The sequence below is a fragment of the Vulpes vulpes genome, chromosome 11, assembly GCF_048418805.1.
Source record: "Vulpes vulpes isolate BD-2025 chromosome 11, VulVul3, whole genome shotgun sequence".
Taxonomy (NCBI): Eukaryota; Metazoa; Chordata; class Mammalia; order Carnivora; family Canidae; genus Vulpes; species Vulpes vulpes.
The window spans coordinates 29,998,525-30,024,084 of record NC_132790.1 but is presented as its reverse complement, the minus strand read 5'-3'; the positions used below and the strand labels follow the sequence as shown (position 1 = coordinate 30,024,084).

Sequence of the window (25,560 nt, the reverse complement as noted above, 5' to 3'; positions counted from 1 at the left end):
CCTTCTTTGCTATGGCAGGTCTCTGTTCCCCTTGTAAAGATGAATGTAGAGAATTCCATGGCTCTAAGGCCGAGTTGGCATACATGTTTCTTTTCTCCAAGTGATTGGTTAGTTGTTGCTGCCCAGAAAGCCGTGTTAAGAAGGATCCTGAGGCTATATTCAGGCCCAGTGGGAAAGGGTCTCTGTTTGATTATGAATGTCTGTCATGGTCACCAAGTAGACACTATTGATGACATAGCAGGCATTTGCCCTCCCTATTGTGGGTCAGTGGGCAAAAGGAATAGCCAAAGTGGGAGAATCCAGAGCCCACCCAGGCCCAGTAGAAGGTAACTGGGTTACAGGTGGGGACTGTGAAAGTCCCAGCACCATCACTCAGCATGAAAGTTTCTCTCTGGCACCCGGGCTGTGTCCCCACTAACCACTAGTGCAGCTCTTGTCTTTGACTGGCATTGTTATGTTCCTAAATGAGTAGACTTCCAAACAAGCAGCGTCCCTGTTCATCAGGAATCAAGTCGTTTACTGCATAAAGACATCAGCTTGCATTGAAGTCTTAGGTTTATACTGCATAGCCTGATTCAGGGAGAAAGAATAAATCTTTGCAGAACTGCACACACTCTCTGCTGTTTTGCATCCCATGGGCTTCTTCCTCTCCCATGGAATAAGAATATGGGGTCAGTGTTCAGCAATCTAAATTTAGATAGGATCTACTATGAGGTAGTGAACTCCCTGTCATAGGAAGGCTACAAATAGAGCTCAAGGACCACATAGCAAGGATAAGATTCAAGTTTTTTCCCACTGGATGGTTTTTAATTTTCCTTCCAAAACTGACAGTCTTTGAATCCATGATTTTGTGAATTTTTGTTTTGTGAAATTTTGTTTTTCGTTCAGCAAACATTAAGAGTACCTGCTTTGGGCCAGGCACTGTGCTCAATGTTAGGGCTAAAGATAGGGTCCCTGCCCTTGAGTTGTCTGTAACTTAGAAGAGGAGATGGCTACATCAGCAATGAATTGAGGCAGATCAGGGGCCATGGAATGCCCAACGCCGAGAGCACCAGGGGAGGCCCCCTGGGGAGGGTGAAGATGCCGCAGAACCTGTGTCTCAGAGTTAGCCAGCAGTAAACATGCAGAGAGCAGACGGCAAACCCACGGAAGTTTCCAACTCAAGAGAGGACAGTGTGGTGGTAAGGCTGTTGTCTGTGTTTGAAGTATTTGAAGGATATCTGAGCTAATGCAGCAGAGTTTGGTTAGATTGGGAAGATCACCTCGGAGGCCAATCTTACAGACCTCCCTGGATGGGCAGTGGGGAGCTATTGGAGGGTTTTGAGAAGCAGCAGGATGTAGCCAGACTTTTAGGAAGATAAGTGTAGAGGAAGGAAGGATAGGCCCTATCGCAATAAACAGATCAGGAGAAGCCGAGGGCCTCAGCTGAGAACGTGGGAGTGTAGGTGGAGAGAAGGCGTAGTTCGATTTAGGAGAATTTGTGTCTCCTGTTACGAGTGGTCAGTCTGATAGCCGTCCTGCCCAGAATAAATACTTCCTTCTGATAAAACCCTCTCTCAGCAGAAACAGTAAGATTGGACCATAGATTGAATATCCAAGGACCAAGTCAGACAGGCAAGGCTGGGGTGTTCCCTTTGTTTGCTGGAGACTCGGAGCTTACACCCAGCCTCGGACCTCCCTGGATTCCATTCCCAGCTCTGCCACCCAGGCTATCACCCAGGCGCTGTTCACCCTTAGGCAACTCCCTTCTCTCTCTGAACCTTGATTTCCTCATCCAGAAAATAGCCCAGACCCATCACCTCAGGAGGCCGCGAGTAAGGCTGGAATAAGCCGATGCAGGTGAACAGGTGGCAGGTGCAAGGCCGGCCCTACCTCTCCTTGAGGGCTGGAGTGGCAGCCTTGGGGCTTGGCTCCTCCAGCTACTGGGGGCAAGGGATGAGTGCCTTGTTGCTTGGCCATCATCACAGGCCGTGATGACTAACTCATAAGGAACTATCAATTATTAAAAATCAAATTAATTGTCTCAGCCGAGCACAAATATCCTTAACAAAGACTTTTCCAGCAGACCAACTGATCTAATCAACAGGCACAAGCACAGATATTTAATTAGATTTTTGATGAAAAATTGTGTTTAATTTCAAGTATAATCAATTATTAATTACTGTAATGAGTGAGTCTGACTGGGTTTACTAATTAACTCATTTAAAAATTATGAATAACCTTTTCATTTGTAATTATTTTCTACATCCTATCATGCTGCAGATAAGAATCGTATCACTTCACCAGCACCAGGGTGGCAGGTGGGTCGGGGGAGGCAAAAACAGGGCGGGAACTTTCTCTGCTATCTGCTCAGGGCTGCCATATCTGGAGGGAACCCTGACAGATCCATTTGACATTCGGCTTTTAGTTTGAAAGTTTCCGTTCATTTGCAGAGACATCTGCAGTTACTTTCCTAGGAAGATGGAAAAATCGCAAGCCAGCATTTACCACCCATCAGGGCTACAGGGCCTGGAATCTAGCCTCTGGGCCATCCTTCCCCGCCCTGGGGGATGTTATTGGCTACTGTAGCTTGCGAGGACCCTTAACAATCCCGGGGCACCCTGCCAGAAACAAGATGTGTATTTTTGTCTCCAAAGTACACCTTGCTCAGAGAGGTAGCTACTGACCGTGAGTGCTTCACTTTACTCACCCATCCTCCCTGTGAAGGTTTTAAAGTATCTGAATACTCTGCTGTTTTTTTTCTGAAGACAAGAGATCTGTTTGCAGAACAAAATAAGGAGAGCACAACATGAGGGGAAGATTAGTTAAAAGTTCAAACCGTGAAACTTGTACAGCCACAGCAGTAATGCTTTATTTTATAGCAGCTAATTGGTTTTAAAGCATTTTCACCACAAAAGACAGTGCGGTGTAGTGTAGTAAAGATAATAGGGGCCACTTTTATTGTTAATAATTAGCTGTGATTGTGTGCTGCCCCCATGCACCTCCTTCTCATAGCACTTTGCCTGTTTCCTTTTTTTTTTTTAAGATTTTTTTCTTATTTATTTATTAATGAGAGATACAGAGGGCAGGGGGAGGGAGGCAGAGACAAAGGCAGAGGGACAAGCAGGCTCCATGCAGGGAGCCCGACGTGGGACTCGATCCCAGGTCTCCAGGATCAGGCCCTGGACTGAAGGCAGCGCTAAACCGCTGAGCCACCAAGGCTGCCCTGCCTGTGTTTTCTCATTGGAATCTCCCAATGGCCTTATGAATTATTCTCCCCAATTTACAGATGAGGACACTGAGACCCAGTGAGCTGGAGTAAGTCATCACCCTCACCTGGTAATTGGCAGGACTGTGGTCGACCCAGCCCCAGGCACTCAGGTGCTGAGGCCGATGATTTTAATTTTTTTTTATCTTTCGAGTTCACAATCTTAAACTTTATATGCTAACTTTCCCATCATAGTAGTTGGTATTTTGAGTTTTTGCTGTGTGACTGGTGTTGGTCCAAGTCCATTATGTCATCTCTCTGAACACTCACAACAATTCTGTGAGATAGGTTTTATTTTCTGTATTTTCTAGAAGAGGAAACTAAAACTCACAGAAGTTAACAACTTGCCAGGGGTCACACTACCAGTAAAAGACATAGGATTTTAAAGGCCTTGCTCTCAGCCACTATGATGTAGGTTCAGGGCTTGAACACATAATGTAGAATCAAAAGACCCTACTCAGGCCCACCTATGCAAACTTGGGCAAATTGTTTAACTTCTCTGAAGCTCAGTTTCCACTCAGATTCCTTATGGCTCTGATAGTGAGTGTGGCTGGAATGATTACCCCGTTTCACACAGGAGAAATTTGTAGCAGTGTGGTTGGAAACATGGGCTCTGAAACTGCTTTCAAATCTCAGCTCTGCTGCTTACATGCCTTGTGACCTTATGCAAGTCTAGTTAACCTCTATCAGCCTCAGTTTACCCATCTATAAAATGAGGGTAATAATAGTGGTTCCTTCACAGGGTTGCTGCAAAATTCCAGTGAGATCATTTGCACAGGGGTACCTCGGTGGCTCAGTCGGTTAGGTGTCGGACTCTTGATTTTGGCTCAGGCCTGATCTCAGGGTCATGAGATCAAGCCCCATGTCGGGTTCCACACTAAGCATGTAGTCTACTTGGGTTTATCCCTCCCTCTCCCTTTGCCCACTCTCTCTCTCTCAAATAAACAAATCTTAAAAAAAAATAATTTCATAAAGTATTTAGGCTACTGCCTGGCACTGTAGCACTCAATTAAAATTAGATACTATTATTATAATTGATAGTATTGTTAGCACTGTTAGCATCACGTGTAGAAGAGTGTTTGTAAGGTCTTGCCTGAGAATTCGGACCAGCCTTGTCTCTTTGCGGTGCCTACGGGCTTCCTGGTCTGTTTTAGTCACAAGGGCAGCTGACAACTAGGGGGACCTGTCAGAAAACATTTGTAGAGACGTCTCGCTGTTCCAGGGAAGCAGCCGCAAGAAGAATCATTACCAAAAAGTGCCTCACGTCATTTCTATAACTAGGACAAAAGTTGATTTTTGCTCCCCTGACAGTTGCCTCTATCCAGCTAAAACTGACAGGCTCCCTGGCGTTCTGGATCTCTCTGTGAAAAGCAGACACGGAGTGCCACAGAAAAGCTGCGGATTAATATCTTGAGGACTCTCCAAGCGCCTGTCTTGCCCAATAGGCCTTTGGAATAAGAGACGAAAAGGGCTTGCTAATGATACAAAAAGCCGGGCTAACTTTACACTGAAATGGAGACCTGAGGTTAGCCTGGGACGGTGTCTCCTCCATCCTAGGTCCATGTCCACCCTGCAAAGAAGGGGCGCCATCCACCGTGATTTCTCTAGGGCAGCAGGGTGTTCTGATGGGAAGAGAGGGCTGGATTCAGCCTAAATCGCAGCTCTGCCACTCGCCAGCTGTATCAACTTTTGGAGCCTTGGTTTCCTCATCTGCAAAGTGGAGAGAGTAATAGTGCTCCCTTCGTGAGGCTGTGGCGCCACACACTAAATGAGTTGACATTGAAAACACACTGGGCACAGCACATAGGAGGGGTCCCTTGCTGGTGTCCTTGGGAGACTGATGATGGCCTACCTTGGACCTCAGTCATCCCAGCCCAGGATGGGGTGGGAGGAGATGATCCCATCAAGTCCTTCCCAGCCTACAGATGGCTGCCTGTAGGAAACTGAACCCGGACGTGAAGGGTGACGTTGCAGGCGGGGGTGCTGGAGCAGCCTCTGCATAGCTACTACTACAACACGCTCAACAGTGATGAGGGAGGTTTTTTTTTTTTTTTAAAGTAGGTCACATTTTCACCTCCACCAGCAGCTGATTTTGAGTTGAAAAAAAAAAAAAAATCTGAGCCCTTGGATGAAGCTGTGTTAGTTTCAGGGAGAATGTTGCTAAGTTCAATTGCTGCTTTACATAAGGCAGCTCTGAGAGAGTGCTGCTTGCTGGAATATTGCACTTCCTGGTCTGGAAGAGCCTGGATCATCCAGGTCTTGAGGTTATCTGGGCAGTGTTGATGGAGGTGGGCTGGAGCATTGAGTATGCCTTGTGTAGACCTGTGCGGGCTCCCTCACGACGTTTGCCCATCCACCACGCAAACCTGACTTTGGGCTGGCAGCACTCCAATTAGGGGAGGTTATTAGGCATCCCTTCTCTTCAGGGCCTGTTCTCCACTGCATATTCAGTCTCTGGCACAAAGCCGGGCACGAGGTAGCTGTGCTCAGTGAGAGTTGGTTGAGTAAAAGACCTTGCAAGAAGGTAAAATCTGCCAAGGGGTATTCTGAGCAGAAGAACAAGATAAGCAACAGCACGATGGCAGAAATGTGCGTTGTGTGCCTGGGAGCTCAGGTGCAGGTGAAATGGACGTGAACTGAGTGGAGAGATTAGAGCCAGAAGCCAGGGTGACTGGGCCCCCCCTTCCCTCAGTTACTGGCACCTGGTTCTGCCCCACGCAGTCTCATCCCAGGTTCCATCTGCATCATAAAGCACCAGCCTGTTGCACTTGGGCCTGGCTGTTATTAGTGAGCAAGATGGCTCATTTTCCCTCCTTTCGCTTCGACTTCACATCAGGCCTTTTGGATAGAAGCCATAGATTTAGCTTTATAGCCCAAAGAATGGGAAATGGAGATGATTGAACTTGATCTTTTAGGGGGAGGAAAAAGTGATAAAGATACAGGAGCCTGTATTAAAGCTTTTCTCTCCGAGATTGATTCCTTCATGCTGCTCGGTGGGAATTGTTAATAGCAAGATATATATAGATTGTTCTCTTTCTAACAGACCTCAGACAAATATCCTCCAACCCCCCAAAATGAGGACTTCAGGAGCCCAGCATGGCTGTCTGTGGACATCTGAAGTGCCACCATGCAGGGGAGGGGGGTGGTTTGCTCTGTGGCACTGCCAAGGCCAGAACCAGGCCCTCAGGGTGAAGACGGCAGGAAGGCGGATTAGGGCTCTGTGGGAGAAGGCTTGTCTGACAAGACAGCTGAGTGTCTTGTCAGCTGAGTGGAGTGGGGGCTGCTTGTGTCTAGAATGGGAGAAGCAAGGCTAGGTGCCCAGACCCTATAACCCAGTGGATCTTGTTTGTATCGACCTTCTGCCATTACTTTGCTGTAGTACGTGAGCAAGGACTGGATCTCCTCAAGGTGACTTTCCTCATCTGTCCTGGTTCTCAGCCTCTGGCAAACACTCACCCATTCCCTTTTGGTAGTATGGTTTTTCAGAGGTGTAGTAAAGAGGTGATTTACTTACTGGATTCAGAATCAAACTCTAAGATATGAAAGGGTTGAGAAAACTAAGATAGAATTCAGAATTCAAGATGGCAGGGCAAGCAACAGAAACATGCTAGGGTTTTCTGTGTGTTGTACTGGATCTTCTGGAAGGATAGCAGTGAAGGGCCTCCGTGCAGCCGGCATGAATGCACAGGTTTATGTTCTTCTGCCATTTTTATGGACCATTTTTTTTCTGCACACATTTTTAAGCATTGATACAGTTCCCATTCTCATCAAGTTGAAGAGTTCCATCATATTTGTGCCATTACTGCATCATCACAGACCTGTTTCTAGCTGTTCACTATTATAAATAACGCTTCCATGAACATTTTTGTACATCCTGCTCTGTTTTCTCTTCTTTCAATTATTTTGTTCCAAAAGAAAGATTTCTGGGTCATGAGGGGTACACAGTTTAAAGCTCTTGTTACTCACTGATCTGCAGAAGGGTAGGACTGAATTCTGGGGTTCCTAGCAGGTGCCCAGTTTCCCCACAGTCCTACCAGTGTGGGGCTTTGTGCCTGACCTTGAGTAAGCTGGTTCAATGGGTGGGTGGCAAAGGATGTTACAAGTGGTTTTGAGATGCAGAGAAGCTACAGGGGTCTTCATTCTTAAAGGGATTTCCACCCCCTTTCTTTGTGTCAGTTCCTTTCTGAGAGCTGAGCTCACACATCCCTTCCCCAGTGAAGCTCCTGACCTCCTCCCACTAAGTCAGGACCCTAGTTATATGCTCTTCTCATGCTCATGGTGCTGACCACAACTGCAGCTGACCATCGTGTTATGGATCCGTTCATGCCCATGCCTACTGTTAGACTGTAAGCTCCATGAGCCCGCAGAGTATTTCCATCTTGCTCAGTGCTGCAGCCACAGTTTCTTGTACAGGATCAGCACAACGTAGCATGTGTTCAGCAAAAGTCTGTTGAAGGAGAAGAAGTGTGTGCAGGGGTGGCAGGAAGGTGTCCAAGCCAGAAGCTAACCACTGTTCCAAGGCATAGAGTGGAGGGAAAGGAAAAGATAGGCCTAGAGGCATATGCTCACACAGGGAACAGAGAGGGAAAGTCTAGAGGCGAGGAGATCATATGAGACAGAAAACTGGCTACTGGAAGCTGAGTGGGGAACACTCCTGGCCCTCCTCTGCTCCTGGCTCGCTCTGAGCCTCCACTTCCTCGCTGGGAATGTCAACAGAAGGCTGTTGGAGGGAGGCTATTTAGCAATCGGGCACCTAGTTCTTTCTGGTCAACGAAATCTTCTTTCCCTCTTCTTCTGGCAAACAAGATGTGTTAAATTTGAGGGCCAAGCAGTCCTGAATTTGGAAATGTTGCCTCAGAAAAGAGTTGAGTTGGCTAGTATAATCATGTGTTGTATCATGCAGCAGCTCTTGCACTTGACCCTGGCCCCATGGGTGGTTTCAGGGCCCCTGGAGAGGCAGTATGGCCATGGCCAGTTAATAAGTAACCCCAAGGGACACCTGGGTGGCTCAGTGGTTGAGTGTCTGCCTTCGGCTCAGGGCGTGATCCCAGAGTCCTGGAATTGAGTTCCGCATCGGGGTCCATGCAAGAAGCCTGCTTCTTCCTCTGCCTATGTCTCTGCCTCTCTCTGTGTGTCTCTCATGAATAAATACATTTTTTAGAATCTTTTTTAAAAAAAAAAAAGAAGTAGCCCAACCCTTCATCCAGTGTGCTCTGTACACACCTTCACCCTGGAAATATGGAAAAGGAGTCAATTTTACAGATTTTTAGCATCCTTGGAAAGGATTTGTCCCCCACATCCCTATCTTTATTCTAGACTAATTACTGTGAGATAACATAATTTAATTGCACTTAGGTGCAGAGAGAAGGCAAGAGGGGTCTCCCTGATGGCTGTTGTTGCACCACCATGAATACTGAGCTTGTGGAGAGGACAGGTGCACAATCAGGGCTGTGATTGGGACTGTAGGCGCAGGACCCCAGTGAGGAATCAGAGAAGCAGCTCTTCGTTGTAGGGAACAGGGAGGGGGGCAGAAGAGGAGAGATGGCTATACAAAGCACAGTATTTTTTCTTCCTCCTATCAGTAAAAGAACAAAATCACAGCTAAACAGCTTCATCCTTTAAAGACAGCAGTACAGTTAATAGCAAGAACACAGACTCTGGACAGAATGAGGCCTGCATTCCAGCCACAGCCCATACAAGCCTTTCATCCCTCTGAGTCTTGATTTTCTCCTTGGTAAAAATTAAATTACTATCTAAGCAGTGTTTTGAGTGTTAAGTGAGAAGGCATCTGCAAAGGGTCCAGTCCATGGGTGGCCCATAGCGGGTATTCATATAATGCCATTTTGACCCTTCTGGGCAGCAGGATCACCCAGAGGTTTTAAACCCTCCTGAGAGGATTCAGCTGCCAAGAACCATCCCCAGATGCAGGGATTTCAGGTAATCTGAGATTAAAAGAAGGCGCTTCCCTAAACTCAGGTTTGAAAGGGCAGAGTGTTCAAAGAGCCTGCCTGCCGGGTTGTGTCCTGGGCTGTGAGGGATGGACAAAGCCAGATAAACTAGCACCAGTGCTTTGAGTCATCCTCAGTTTTGTGGCAAGCCAGATGTGTAAGGAGTTGATGGCAGTACTAGACAGATGATAAAAGCATGTTACTGGAGTTTGAGCCTTGTCCCTGTGGGAGCCCGAAGGAAAGAGCAATTCATTCTAAGCAAGAAGATCAGATAAAATTTCCCCAAGGCATTGAACCTTGTAAATCAAGTAAGATATTGAAAGAGAAGCTACGAATGGCTTTCTGGAAGATGGAACAGCCTCAACAAAGCCAGAGGACGGTAGATGGAAGCATTGGCTACCTGAGGTGCCTTTGTCAGAAGATCGTGTGTTAAAATGTCCACTGGTGCATTTGACTCATCTGCCGGCCTCAATCTCTATTTCACGAAGACTCCTGAATGTAGAAGCACAGAAACCACAATGACCACAGGACACCGGCTGCCTTCCCCCTTAGAAGAGAGGCTGTATGAGGCCACTGCATAGTAAATATTTTACCTTCCTGTGAGGCTTTCAAACCCATTCATCCTCTCCAGCAATCTGTGCACAGAATAGAATTCCTAACTGCATTTCCTTGTCCTGCAAGCCCAGATGTGGGGAGCGAGGTTGGCTGCCATTAAATAGCTTGTCCAGCTGGAAAGAGGGGTAAGTAAGAGAACTGGGCCTAGAAGCCAGATTCCGATTTCAAGTCCTCTGTTCCTTCTATAGATCAAGCTGCCTCTCAGAGTTTCACCCTGATGTCCTCCTCTATGGCTGTGCTGCATAGCTGGGGCTCAGAGCAAAAACCAGGGCCTTTGCCATCTTGGCTGTGGCTTGCCTCTGCCTCTGCCCCTAGCTCTCCTCCCTAGACCTTACCTGATGTACCCTTACCATGTCCTGGCACGTTTTGAGTGTTACATGCATTTTCCCATTAGATCTTCTCGACAGCTTACTTATCCAACAGGTATTTGTCAGGTGGCAGCCATGTGCCAGGTACCATTCTGTTTTCATTTCCATTTTATAGACGAGAAACTGATGCCCAAGCAGGTTAAGTCATTTGTCCAAAGCCACATCACTGGAAAGAGAGGGAGCCAGGCCTTGTCCCCTAGCACCGGCCCTCTTCCCACTGTGCTCTTCACTCCCGCAGCTGGGGTGGGTCTGGGACAGTGCACCTGACCAGAACTGCTGAGAGGATGCAGGCAGTGCCTTACCAAGCAGAGAAGCTAAATTACTTTCTTATGGAAGCAGAACTAATGTCCACCTGTCCTGAGCCATGCCGTGGGCCAGGATTGCCATGTACCTGTGGCACTGAGTAGCTTTGTGACTTGTACCAACATGCTTCAGGACTGGAGAGACCAGGAGGCTCAGGTGACCTCAAGGGGTCTCAGTACGCATGACTCACTGAGCCCCAGCCCTTCGTGCTATCTGATTCCGCTTGCTCCAGGCTTTATCTGGCCTGAGTCGATTGTCACTGGTGTAACATTGTGCAGAAAGCTCTTCCTGCTGGGGTATGGCAGGCAGCTACATTTATCATCCCTTCTAGCTGGAGTTAGCTTGTTCACAGTCTGCAATGGGGAAAGAGGGAAAAGGCCAGTATCATTAATTGCACCGTGGCCTCCATTTCATCCCAGTGTCCTCGGTTTTACCAGCCGGGCCGCCTGTGGAACTCTACAGCAAGACCTAGTCATTGGGCTCCCATGTCTGTCTCAGCCTCTCTGTGCCTCTGGTTACATGAGCGCACTCATTACTCCACCCAAGTGTGCGTGTAGAACTGGTGTTTGAGGGGAGATGGAGTGGAAGGTGGCAGAGGTTAAATGAGGATTTTAGAAGAAGTAGCATTTGTGTTTATCTGAGAACTGAACACTCTTCTTTTGCAACTCGCTGACGTCTTTGTGTGGTGCACCGAGTCCATTACGTAACACTGTTCATATACCAGATGGTGTAGGTCTGGGGCGGCACTGGATGCTTCATTTACAAATATTTGCAATAGTCTGTGTTTTAAACTTGGAGTGTTCTTTCTTTCATTAACTTTGAAGGACCATGATCAGAAAGCCTTATATTTTTAGTGTACTTCCTAATCTATAAGGGACTTTCATTAAATGTAATTCTTATAAGAACGAGGAGATGGCTTTGTATTACTTCCATTTCTCTAGATGAAAACACCATAAGTCAGAGTGGCTAGGTGACTTATCTGCTGACACATAGCTAATATGGGCCAGAGCTGGGAGCCTGGCTGTCTCTACAGGTCTGCTCCACTGAGTACATAGGTGGACAGCAGGGCCAGCGAGGGATGGGAAGCACATGGACACACATTGTCAGGGCAGTGTGCGTGGGAGAGGGACTGAGATCATGATAAGGGCCTCAGGCTGGGCAGGAGAGGACAGAGGTCATCTCTGGCTCAGGATAATGAAGGTATCTACACAGAAGAAGGTGATACTTGAAGTAGGCCTTGAAGGGTGGGAGAAAGTTTTTTTAAACAAGAAGGGCAGTGGCCATTCCCACATTAGAGACATTGCATCAGCAAAAGCTTGGAGGCTGGATAGACAGGTGTGTTCAAGGGATAGGAGAAATCACAAAGGCTCAGACTCCAGAGCAGAGAGCAGTGAGGCATGTCAGATGCTGCGCTCGACAAACACATACAATGATCTTAGAAAATTGTCTGTTTCAAACAGATATGACCTTAAGTTTCTGTCCTCAGGAAAATAGTGCCAACAGAATTTGAGCAGTAAGTCTGGTCCATATCAAGAGATTTGCCCTTTTTTTTTTTATTCTTTACATTTTTGTCATTTCCACAGTTGTACATCTCATCAGAAAGGCAGCATGCATAATGGTTAGCAACAGGTTCAGGACAATCTGGGTTTGACTCAGATCTGAGGTTATTCTCCGCCTCTTATTAAACATGTGATCCTTGGGTAAGCTGTTGAATCTCTTTGATCCTGTTTCCTCATCTTGCAAGTGAGGGTAGTAATACTACCTACCTTGTGGAGCTTCATGCAGATTAAATGATAGTGTGTTTATAAAGCACTTCATGCAGTGCTAGGCACAGGATAGCCTTCAGTTAACAATAGTGGCTCTTGGTTTTATTTTGTTTTGTTTTGTTTTTTTGGATGTTGTTGATGTTGTTTTTAAGGACTTCATTTACTCATGGGAGACACAGAGACAGAGGCAGAGGCATAGGGAGAGGGAAAAGCAGGCTCCCCGTGGGGAGCCCGATGGGGGACCTGATGCTGGGGCCCTGGGATCATGCCCCAAGCTAAAGGTAGACACCCAACCTTTGAGCCACCCAGGCATCCCTGACAGTGGCTCTTGTTCACTTGACCATCACCATCATCATCATCACCGTGGTGCCCAGAACTCTGTGCTGCCTTAAACTTCCTAATTGAAGGACTCAACCAAAGCAGAGGTCTGTGTATATCAGAGAAGGAAAAAGGAACTCACATGTATTAAGTGCCTTACTCTGTGCACAGATGAGGACAGGGAAACAGGAAACAGGAAATGTGGTGTGATCCCAAAGAGCCAGAAATCGCCCACTCTGGGGCAGAAGACTGGGAAGCTGGGGGAGGTGAGGTAAAAGAGTGACATCACGCACTCTGTTCTGTGAGATTTTAAAATGCTTTTTCAAAATGCTTCTTATTATAAAGTAATATTATCCCAAGCTACAAATCTGCGCGGCAGGCTCCACGTTAAGCAGTCCGCCCTCATTCCTCTTGCCAAAGTGAATGTTCCAGAGGGAAAAGACCTATCCTAATAATACATACACAAATTAAAACTCCATTTAGAGATACTGTGGGAACCACCTTCTAATTGACTTTGATCCCAGAAAAAAAAAAATCCGTTAACACAGTTGGTATGCCAGAGGAAATCAGGAAATGGGAGGGTTTTCTGTGGAGCCCTGTGACAGTAAGTCCTACTAGTGATGGAAATAGAGCCTTGGTGACAAGACTTTCTTCCTCCTGCAGCTCCTGAGCCTTAACCAAACCCACGTTGTCCTCCTGTCCCCTGGGACAGTTGACTTCCAGAAGGAGCTAGTGATGCCTCATGCAGGAGAGGCAGGTCTTTTGCTAAATGGAGTCACCTTCATACAGAAAAGCTTTAGACCACCTGTGAGTAGTGTTGACGCTCACTGGGATGCAAGTTCTGCAAAGACGGGAGACCGTGCAGAGATTTCCGCCAGCCTTTCCCCTCCTCTTGGGAATGGCAGGCACTTCCCAAAGCCTGGTGCTGTTCTGCATGTTTATTTCTGATGAGGGCTAACAGGAAACCTGTCCTGCACCTCCCTGACAATAGTCTGAGAAATACTCAGGATTTGTTTTCGAGTCTTGGTGCTGCCATGATGAATGGTGCAATCCGAGATCATTCTGGAGCTCCGGCTGTCTGGAGATACGAGATGAGACTAATGTCTGTTTTGTCACTGTGTTCTGAGGTGCCTAATTTATAACACAGTTACTAGCAATATCTTTCGTAAAAGTTGTGAGATTAAATGATACAACAAATGTGAATTCTCCAGCATTCTGTCATGCACGCAGTGCAATTTTGGTAATTGGGAGCTGTTACTCTTTTAATGATAATCCTAATTGTGTCTGCCCCCTTCGTTTCTTCCCTTTCTTCCTCACTCCCTTGGGCGTGGTGCCAAGGGGCAGAAGTGAAAGGAATAATCCCCATCCTGAAGGGAAGGCCTCAGGGTGGCCTGATGAAGCCTGTCCCAGGGGTTCGTTCCCTTTACATAAGGCTCAAGGGTAGGACTGACTCCTCTGATCTGGGAATGCGGTGCCTGATGGGAGAACAAGCCTCCAGGATGGTTTTCCTGCTCTTACAGGATTTCCTGCATGACTTAGCAGGAAGAGCTCTGAACCAGGAAGCTAGGCGCCTGGACTCTATGCAGTCCCAGGCTCTGCCCGGAGGCTCTAGCCAAGTCTGGGTCTCCTCTGTGCAGTGATTCAGGGCCAGATCCCTGTGACTGTAAGTTGCATCTTAGCAACACCCCCCAACACTGCAGCAACAACTTGGGTTTCTCAGCTCTCTCGAGAAAAACCACTACCTCACTTTTGCAGGGAAAACCTCACTATACAGTTACAATGATGAGGATGACGATGACGATGATGAAAATGATACGAACAAAGAGGGTCATCTATTTAAGAAGATACCAAGCGCAGTAATCTCATGCAATATATTCACAACTCTCGGAGCCAAGGATCATTGTCACCATTTTAGAGATGAGGAAGCGGAGGCCCCAAAGAGTTAAATAACATCGACTGCCTCACATCACTGTGAACATGAGTACCAGAGAAGGAACACAGGGCTGCTTGTGCTCATGACCGCTGCACTTCTGTGCCTCCTGTCTCCTGCGCTCAGGCAGCAGCACGTCACTGGGAGTGAGGCAGGGAAAGCTCAGAGAAGTGGGCTGATATCAGTCCAAGGGTTGGTGGAGGTGACCAACCCCTAAATTAGTTATGTATAGGAGAGGTCTCAGTAGAGCCTACTGGGTGAAAGGTGTCCAGAAAAGACAGCTTTCTTATTCTATTACTGCAATAATGACAGTTTATTCTATACAAATTAGATTCCAGCTCTGATTCCCCCACAACTTGCCGTGTCACCAGGTTTTTGGTGCCCTCCAAATATATTGCTATTTCTCCTCTGCATTGATGGTGGGAGTGCCTGTTTCCCACTTCTGTGGCTGGCTGCACTTAAGCTTCTTACATATGCCCAATACTGCCCCCTACACACACACACACACACACACACCTTGATTTACAGAAATATTGAACAGCTGCCAGCAAACTCTTCCCCACAGCATTACATGGAGCAGAAAAATGATTAACTGCACCAGAGTCTATTCTCCAGAAAACACTTAATTTGGGGGTGAGAGACAGTAACCCTGATTGTTGCAGTCAGGTTTATCCAGAGACAGGAAGAAAAGCAATATATTAACTTGATTTAAAATTAGCCCCACGTAGTCACCAGTGGGATCCTGTCAGGTTTCTTTACAGAGATTCTGCTTTTAAAAACTGTTTTATCCATTGGGCAAATATCTCTAGTTCCTATGCCCAAAGTCTGTCAGCTAATGGAAGCATGATAGAAAAGGGCCCTCAGTGTGAAGAAATTTGCAGTTGGCATGGAAAGGGAATTAGGGAGATATGCAGAAAGAAGAAAAAGGTGATATAACAGAGCTGACTTAAACACATTGTCCAGCAGACAAGCAGTTAGAAAAATCAGTCTAGCAAAATGACAAAGATGAGGACAGCTGCCGCTCGCTGAGCTCCCACTGTGTGCCGGGCACTGTTCTAAGCAAATTACATGCATTATTTCATTTAATCCTTTGAGATCGATCCCACTAGCTTCATTTTATAGATGAGGAAACTGAGACTCAGAGAGGCAAAATAATTTGCCCAAAGTCATGAAACCAGTAAGTGACCTGGCTCTGAGTGCATGTACATATGATCTTGACCATAGGCATCAGCCATGCCTCCAGTAGTCAGCATGTGGAAGGCTGGAGGCCCCATGCTTTGTCCCTGAGAAGAACTCTCCTTTACAAACTATCTCCGAAGAGCAAACCTGGCTATGCTGTCAAGAGAGGCTTTGCCTTGAACTATCTTTAATTTTAACTTAACCTCAGGCATTGTAACTCATTAGCAAGGCAATGTATCAGGACAAGAGCCTGGACTTTGGGACCAATCAGATCTGGGTTCAGATATTTTATCACTTCCCATCTGGAAAGTGTCTTGGGCAAATCATGCAGCCTCTCTGAGCCTCAGTTTTTTCATCATAAGATGAGAATAATAGTAATTTTTTCAAGGTTTATGTAAGGATTGAATGAAATATATAATTCCCCTTGCTCAAGTGTCTGACATACAGCATGTGTCAGACACTTGGATCTCCTCCCTGGGCACTGTCACCCTTCTTTTCTACCTGTTCCTACTGAGACTGCATTGCAGAACTTCTCCTTTAATGTAAAACAGCATTAAAGTGAGTTTGGAAATGAGGAAAGAACATTTAGCCATAATCCTACCATTATAATTCCAAGTCTGATGTCATTTTTACGTATGTCTCTCCAGATTTTTTTTTCATATGCATATCTGGTTTTGCAGAGATTCAGTCAGCAAAAGGTACAATTTCATGTCCTGCCTTTTTTTTCTTAACGTTGTATCATCAGCATTTGCCCTCATTGCTGATGGTCATAGTCATTTTTGTATAATGATTGCGTTGCATTCCATCTGGTCCCCATAGTATAATTCAGCTAAATGGCTCTATTTTTACACATCTCAGTTTCTTCCAGTTTTTCTGCCCTTGCCCTGCAGTCTAGGCCCCTGTGTACTGAACGTCTGGTTTTGGAACCTGTGGATGTTGTTTGTAGCTTTGTAGCAAAACCAGGAATAGGGCCTGGAGAATGAAACTCTGTCCCCTTGTTGCTGTTGTTTCATGTTTTGGGGGGTTTTTTGTTGTTGTTTTCCCCATGATAGAACCATCATCCAAGAACTCCAATGACTTATATTTTACAGAGATGACATTATTTATTTTAAAAAAACAAAAACAAAAAAACTGAGCACTAATATAAAACAGAAAAGTGGGTAGCCGCATAGCTGGGTTGGTTCCAACTCCCTTTTGAAACCAGAATTGCCCGTTGAATCAACAGTTCCTTGTGGTTGTAACCCTCTCTAGTCACTACCTGGAGCTGCTAATTTACAGATGCAAGTGGGTTCGTGCATTAGATTTTTGGAAGGAAAGGAAGCGTGCACCGTGACAGGGAAAGCTCCGCTGTACTTACACTGGCGACTCCTGCATAATGACTTTGTTAATTGCCTCCTGCTGGCTGGGTGCTGGGGGGGTGGGGGTGGTGAGGCTTCAGTGTCTGAACCTCTACTGAGCTTTTTTTCTTAAAAATGTCAGGATGGAGCTTGCACTTTCTCGGCCATCGCTTATGTCTTGCTGGGCAGGAAAAGGCAACTAGAAAATGTCAACCCTGGGATCAGATTGACCAGAGCTGAGGGAATAAGAAATTCCCCCCCACCACCCCCAGCTCTCGGCTTTCAGAAATCATTAACATTTCAGTGTGGGTGATCCTGTGAACCTGCTACCTTTCTACAGCCTTTTTCTGAACTCTTTAGCATCTTTTCAGCTTTTCATGGAATTACAAAGTAGTTTAAAGGGAAAACCAGTATTAAGTTTCTTATATAGGTCACTTTCAGCATACTCAAGAGTTTTGCACAGTTATAAACACAAACCACAAAGTGCAATTTAGATAATCCCATGGTATACATTGGTGGTGAGTGGTTACCATTAATTTTTAAGGAAACAGAGAATATGATGATTATAACTTAGATTTTTCAGTGGTCTGGTTGACCACTGGTCTCCATCCTCTAGAGCAGGCTGAAGGAAGCTATTTATACTTCTTAGCTTTTTCAGATTCATGGCTGTTAATTTCAAACCCTCTGGATAGGATGCATTGACTGCCATATGCAACTTTAAATTCAGGTAGCTGTGGGCCAAGAAATAGTTATTATCACCCATGGTCCCCCCCAAACATTAATTTCAGCTATTTTTGTGTGGTGCTTTTGTTGTGGTGGTGGTTTTTTAGGTTTGTTCTTTGTGATGGTTTGGTTTGGTTTTTGCTGGTGGCTTTTTGTTGCCCATATTTTAACTTATATTTAAAGCCAAACAATGGAAAAGAGGAAACTTGGATTGGGAACACAGGCTCCTGACTTTGAAACTTGCCTTGAACTTATACTAGTGCCTGTATTTATATTGGCGACTCTTGCATAATAACTGTTAATTGCCTCCTGCTGGCTGGGTTGCTGGGGGAGGGGATGAGGCTTCAGTGTCTGAAAATTGGGCATTTTTCTTAAATATGTCAGGATGGAGCTTGCACTTTCTCAGCCATCTCTTAGGTCTTGCTGGGCAGGAAACAGCAATTGGTGGTGTTGGGTAACTTACTTTACCCCTCTGAGAAAATTGGAGTATGTCACTATAGCTTGAATATTATTTCATTTTCATTGTGTATGTTCTCCAGTAATAATTTTTCAACCTATCTTTACGTGAGGATTAAACTGGATAATATAACATATTCAGCATGTAATACAAGTAGTGTCTAAATGGGGTCTCTCTAGATCAGAGAGGGGCCCCCAACTGTGGGGCGACAATCAGGTGGAAGCCAGATGGACTCATCTGAAGCAGAACAAAGGTGGTAAAAGTTTATTGAATATGCAGCAAGGGAGCGGTGGACAGGATAGCAGAGCAAGGAGGCAGTGGGTGGGGGCTATATTTAAAGGGGGAAGGTGAGAAGGTATGGCGACGGGTGGACGTTTCCCTTTATGGTTACTGTACCTGGTTGTAAGTAACACCTTGGTCAGTTAGGGCCTATGAATATTTTGAGGTGGGTTGCCTGATGGGCCTCCTCTACATTCTATAGTTTAAGGCTGGTTTACTTGATAGCGGAGCCCACAGTTCACACTCACATGATTCCATGTTTTTTGAGTAGCTATTATGATTTTGATTATTTTCAAGGAAAAAGAAGAGCGATTGCTTGAGCTTCAGTGTTCCTTGGACAGTCTGTGGCGGAGCATGTGTTATATGCTTTGGGAAGAGGAGAGCAAAGCAGATTATTCCTCCCCCTCTTCTGTAACCTGGGACTATAGAATCAAACACCCACCAGACAATACAGTAAAGGAATTGAGGGCCCTCTAGCATGACTGTATTCAAGACCCTGGATCAAAGAGTAAGGGTCCCTTCTGTTTGGGCTGTAAAATGACAATGACTGGCTGAACTATCTCTGCATCATCCCACTTCTCTCTCTTAATACTACCTTCCACCTGGCTTTTAGGAGCCGGGTCTTGGTCCCCCATGCTCACCTCCCAACTTCCAAGCCTTCAAAACTGTTTTTGGATAACTGAGCCTTCCAAGACAGCCCATGTTTGAGTGGGATCCAGAACCTTGCCTCCCTGGGTGGTGAAAAGGAGCAGAGGGAATGGCCAGCCTCCCAGCTGTAAGAGAACTCTGTGATTGTGGGTAGTCGGGGGCAAGGCTGAGAAGAAGGTTGAGGTCAGCCCTCTTCCTCCTCGCACCACCACCCCCTCAACCCCACCAGCTGTGGGCTGTCCGGTCCTAATTCCCTTCCTTGGGATGCCAGGTCTTGTGATCATTTTCACCTATAACATTTTTTCCACCAGCTTTTCTTCCCCCTCAGCGTATTTTTTTTAAGCAAGGACTTGGTTTTGCATCTTGTTAAAAATAAGAGAAAGCTTTGACAATAAAAATGTTTCTCTTCATGAAGCTGTGAGAGTTCTATTCATTCTGGGATTACTTAATTCTCATGACCTTTAACAAGACAGCATTTTTGCACAGTTAGATGAGATAATTGATTCTAATGGGGAAAGAAGCACTGCTCATTTAACTGCATGTATCTGCGTTGTCCTCAGTTCAAACAATTTCTCCATTACCTTTGGAGTTGCCAATATATAGATTAAAACAGTAAGAAGGTAAGCAGAAATGTGAGCTAATTCAGCCTTGGAAAGAGCAGAGTTTTCACTTTTTTCAGACAAGTTAACTTTTATTATTATTGACAACTACACAGAGATAGCCAAGAGCAGGGTAAAATACCTCATTTAGTGCATAGGACCTAACGTGCTCAAAAAATGTTAGGTACTCTCTTATTATTACTATCAACAGTCTGAATATAATGGTTATAAAATACAGCCAGCAATAACCAAAGAGGAAGCAAAAGGCAGATTCCATTTTTACAGAGCACCCCCTCCTGATGAAATCAAACTTGTGTGTATTCCCTGGGTGGCTCGTGTTTGGACTACAAGTCAGAAGGATGTGCTGTTCTGGTCTCCTTTACACAGTTATTTGCATCTTGAAGGCAGCCACACAGCCCCTCAAGACCCCCATCAGTGACCCCTTCCACAAGTGGACAAGCAACAAAACTCTCCGTCCTCCACACAAGATGCTCAGTAACAGGCCTTGGAGGTTGCTCCATGTGTGAGAGGGCATGTCTGTTTAATGCCCCCTTGCCTTGCTAGGTAAAGCTAGAGGGTGGAGCCTGGGCTTCCTGCCAGAAAGACTGCTGGTATCTGATTTCAGAGTTTTTATAGCTGTGGGTTCTAGTTAAATGGCCATGTGTGAGCCATTTAACCTTCCATATGTTCATCAATGTCATTGTGTCTTAGTTTCTTCATCTGTAAAATGGGGTTATTAATACTCACCTTTCAGGATTTTTGTGAGAATCAAAGGAAATACCATGTTTACTGCTCTTAGCACAACACCTGGAATGTGGTAGGCACTCAATAAAGCATAGTTTTATAAGTATCTTAGTTAACCGTCTGAGCCTTAATGTGCACACCTGCAAATTGGGTCTGGCCGGGCTGCCTTAACAATTAGATGTGATGTGTACAAACTTCCCAGTGCACTTCCTGGAATGCAGTTGGTCCTCAATAAGCCTAATTCTTATGGGCTTCATATCTCTGTATATCCATCTCTGTATATCTGGCCCTCTTAGTGGGTTGGTCATCCCCCACCCCTCCTCTGGGCCTTCTAGTCCTTCTGATTTGGCTCATTATCTGTCTTCCCTACTTGACCATGAGCTCATGGAAGCAAGGGCTGTCTGATAACATACTGGCTTTTCAGAGTCAGCCATAGGTCCTGGTATATGGAGTGGGCCTCTAGAACATGTTCATCATTATGACAAAGGAGTGATGTTGCATACAGGATACTGTGGGAGTCAGGGACTGGAATGCTTAACTCTGTATGTGAGGAATCAGAGCAGGCCTCCCAGAAAAGTAAATAGGGACCATTGACAAGTCTTGAATCCTAAGACAGGATTTAAGCAGACATTTTGTACTGGATTACAAACCTTTTTGGAAACAAGCTTCCTAGCCTTTTCAAGCATTGTCTATGTTATGTCCATTCTTATCTCTTCTAGATTGTTCACAAGACTATTTAGCAGTTGCTACCTTGAAAAAAATGTTTTTACATTTATTTTTTTTTTTAAGATTTATTTATGATAGACACAGAGAGAGAGAGGCAGAGACACAGGCAGAGGGAGAAGCAGGCTCCATGCCAGGAGCCTGACTCGGAACTCAATCCCGGGACTCCAGGATCATGCCCTGGGCCAAAGGCAGACGCCAAACCGCTGAGCCACCCAGGGATCCCCGAAAAAAATGTTTTTAAAACAGAAATACATGTACATGCTACAAAATAAGGACAATAGGTATATAGTGAGAAGCAGATCCCTCTCCCATCCCTAGTCCTTACCATCTATCATAGGATGCACCTGCTGTAACTAATGTCTTTCATATCCTTCAGAAATATTCACATATGAAGGGCTTTTTTTTACCCAAAGATAGTATTTCAGATACACTATTCTGCATGTTACAATTTCCTTTCAGAAAAATACAAAGAGCTTCTATGCACTTTTTATGGTTGCATAATATATTGTGCGAAGGTAACCTATCTAGCCCCTTATTGATGGACTGGTTTGCAATATTTTGCTACTACAAACAATGCTGCAGTGCTTAACCTTGTATGTACATCATTTAGTATGTATGTGAGTATATCTGGAAGAGAAATTTCTAGAATTTTCTAGAAACCCTGGGAACCTTTAAGTCCCAAGATAGAGAGTATGTGTATTGTAAATTTGATAGCTTTTTTCAAATCATCCTTCATAGGGTTTGTACCAACTTACGCTCACGTCAACAAAGAATGAGAGTGCTTATTTCCTATTCTCTGTCAATGCTGTATAATTTTAACCTTTTTTTATCTTTGCCAAAGCATATGTGAAAAATAGTATTTCAAAGCTTAACTTACATTTCTCCTATTATGAGTGATATCAAGAGCCTTTTCATATGATTGAGAGCCAATTGTATTCTTATTCTATAAACTCTCTGTTCACAGTTCATATCATATGCCTCCTGAGCAGTTGGATTTTGCTTATTATTTGTAGGAGTTATTTTTATATTAAGGAAATTAACAATTTATGATACAAGTTGCTAACTTTCCCCCTAGATTATTTATCTTTTGAAGCCAAAGGCCAAGGCTTCATAAAACCCCTCATCCTTGCCCCTCTCCCAGTTCATCCTGACTTGAAGCTCTCCAGACCTCAAGGGCACAGTGTGTGCCCTGAGCATCTCCTCGCCCTAGTCACCTGTATAGGGCTTGGCACTGCCAGAGCCCTCTTCAGGGGCTGCTTGTTGAACTGAGTTGAACTGAATTCCTGCATTCCCACCCCACCTGCCCTCCCCTGTGGCTTGGGAGTTCCATTTCCACCTCCAGCAGAAAAAGATGACTTTTCTCATTGCTCACCACAGCCATGCACCTGTTTGGCCTAAACTGGCACCTGCAGCCGATGGAGGGGCAGATGTATGAGATCACGGAGGACACAGCCAGCAGTTGGCCTGTGCCAACGGACGTCTCCCTGTATCCATCAGGGGGCACTGGGTTAGAGATCCCTGACAGGAAAGGCAAAGGAGCCACAGAAGGTAGGGTTGCTGTGTTGTCCGTGTCGTGAGTCCTCTGTGTCTGCCTTTGAACCGAAGAGATCTTCATTATGCGCGCCATGTGCCTGCCTCACAGCTCCATGCTCTGGCACTTCCTCCATCTCTCTGCACTCCACGCCGGCTGCCAGTCCACCTGTGTCTTCATCTCAGTTCCTTGTCACTGTGAGCTCATAGCGGGGCTTGGGTGGCACTCATGGTGCTCAGCAGTATCCCATCTCATGCCTTGAGGGAAGCATTATGGCCTTTCACACTGCTGGGGTGGCTTTATGTGGGATAGAGACGAGCTCTTCTGGAGCAACCTCATGGGGGTGGATGAGCCTCACCAGGAGTGGGGTGTGGTAAAGTGGGTAGATGGTATGTTGTCATTGAAATACCCTTGGACCCCTGTGGTGTAATGGAAACACCAGTTGGGGTATTTTAGCATTTACCAACCATGTGGCCGTAAGCAAGTCACTTAATTTTCCTGACCACCAGTTTCCTCATTGGCAATAACAATAATCATTAGGGTTTGTATGGTTTGTTTGTTTCAAAGCTTTATGTCAAGGGCGTCTCACATTTAATCCTCACAGAGATCCTGTGAGGTAAGTATAATTATTTATACCCATTTTAGATGGGAAAACAAAGGGTTACATTAATTAAGTGACTTGACCAGAGACACAAAGGGAGTAAATAATGGAGCTAGGGCTGTGAGCCCAGGTATGGATGACTTCAGAGCTCTTGCTGCCTCCAAAAATTGTTCTGACTCACCCAATGGTTACAAGACTCTGAAGGAGATATAGATGAAAAATACCATTGTACAATGAGACACAAATATTTTTCCATCAGTGATGGAAGTGGTGACATTTGGAGTTTGTCATTATTAATTGGGACATTGGTAACCTATGTTTTGAATTTCTTAAGGGTCTAACATGCCACTGACACAGATTCTTTCACTCTCAGCCAAGAGTGGCACAGACTCACAAAAATGATTACAGGAAAGATTACTGAGCTAATGGGCCAGTCTCATTATCATTCTGGGTGGCGTGAGCACTCCTCTCCTGTACCTGCTGTGCCCTGCTTTATCTCTCAGATGTTAACCTGTCAGCCAAGTGGTCATATCTGCCTCCAACCTTTACTGCTTACCTCTTCTTTCCTCTCATCTCAGTTAACTCTGGGGTCATAGCTTCTGAGCTTCCCTGTCCTTTTAAGGATTTGCTTTCCAGGAATCAGTTTGGTTAACAGGGTTCCTACCATATGCTTGGTTGAAGTAGCTACTCAGGAATGCCAAATGACCCGGAAGGCCAAAATGAACTCTATTTTTTTTTTTTTTTTTAGCTATGGAATGCTTCATGAATTTGCATGTCATCCTTGCACAGGGGCTATGCTAATATTCTCTGTATTGTTCCAATGAAGCCAACTCTTGACCTATGGTCATCTATAAAGAAAGTAAGAATGGGAGCATTTCCATGGAGCCAAATTAGAACCTCTGCCTACTTTTTCTAGGGGCAATTCCAGTCTTCTCCTTTACAAATATTTTAAGACTTGAAACACTGAATAATGTATGTTTTCTTTGCCTTTTAATAGGATATAGAGGGAGCATGGATGGGGCCACAGGAAGAACTCCAGGTTAGGAATCAAGAGTCCTGAGTTCAAGCCCAGCCACTGCCACATGAGTTGGCCTTAAGCAAATCCCTTGAAAGACTTTCTGAGTTTCATTTTCCTTCTCTCTAAAAGGAGCTTATTGAGCTAAATTATCTCCAGAATCCATTCTAAGTCACAAGTCCTACATATGAAATTGGAATAGAATCATCAGACCAACCAGATGGTTCTTCAGAATCTTTTGCCCGGTCAGCCCTGTCCATGGTCCTGCCTGTCATATTGTGATTCCCTTGTCAGTTTATAGTGTCAGATGCCATACATGAATACCATAAATGTGGACAGTCTTTAGATCAGCATGTACAGATGCAGATTTAAGATATGTTTAACCCTCAAGGCATTGGGAAAAGGTCTCATTTAGCAAAATGTATTTTCTTTCCTCCATGATCTCTATCAGACATTCTCTAAACAGGAGTTGGATCTATCTGAAATCTCCCATTCTAATGAAATTAGTTTGTGGGATTTTTAGGTTTTGTTTTGTTTTACCCAGGGAGCAGGAGGTGCAGATAAGAGACAAAATAAAATTGCACAAGCTTATTGGTTTACTTTAATTGGAGTATTTTTGCTTAAAGGGATTATCTGTCATTACTAATGCAAATGGAAATCCTGTTTACAAATCCCTAAAATGCAGCACAGTGCTGGAAAGTGGTCAGCATCAAAAGCAATTACTGTGACAAAAAAATACATCAGTCTGAAAAAACAGAGGACAAAGCTTCCTACAGTTTATATGAGACCACATGGTTCTTAATTTCTTTTGCCCTGGTCAAACCAATGTCTACACAGTTTATGTTTTTAATTGTAACGTTAAAAATCTACTTCCTTAGACATATCTCAAGGGGAGAAGTCTTTAACAGTAATGTGAGTGCATATTTCCTTTCCCTTCTGAGGGTATCAGAGGAGAGCTGATTCCAAAATTAAGATTAGAGCCTCGGTTTACAGAGATGGAAGAAGCAATATGACATGATGGAAAGAAGATAAACGAGCCTTAGAGCCAGACTGTTGAGGGTTTGCATCCTGGCCCCGGCATTTATTGGCTTTGTTAATTCATGCCAATTACTCCATCTCCTATGGCCTTTGCTTCTTCATCTGTGAGAACAAGGATGGTAACATCTGTCTTTTCAGACTGGTGGTGAAGAGGCATTCAACAAGTGGACTTCTTCTTTCTCATCCAT

At 45.1% G+C, this 25,560-nt stretch overlaps 1 protein-coding gene and 1 non-coding gene across 13 annotated transcripts in view; one reads left to right on the top strand and one right to left on the bottom strand.

The window, feature by feature from the left end:
* Positions 1-25,560, top strand: part of TENM4 (teneurin transmembrane protein 4) — a 2,793,707-nt gene that overhangs the window by 2,580,436 nt on the left and 187,711 nt on the right. For 10 of the 12 annotated variants that reach the window (XM_072726015.1, XM_072726024.1, XM_072726017.1 and 7 more), the window contains one exon: positions 22,565-22,735. The exons of the other annotated variants lie outside the window; for them this stretch is intronic. In XM_072726015.1, the coding sequence (XP_072582116.1) occupies positions 22,565-22,735 (171 nt within the window). The remainder of the gene's footprint in view (positions 1-22,564; positions 22,736-25,560) is intronic. 12 annotated transcript variants of the gene reach the window in all.
* LOC112928762 (U6 spliceosomal RNA) lies at positions 24,064-24,175 on the bottom strand. The gene has a single exon (XR_003236775.1). It is a non-coding gene; the product is annotated as a U6 spliceosomal RNA (small nuclear RNA).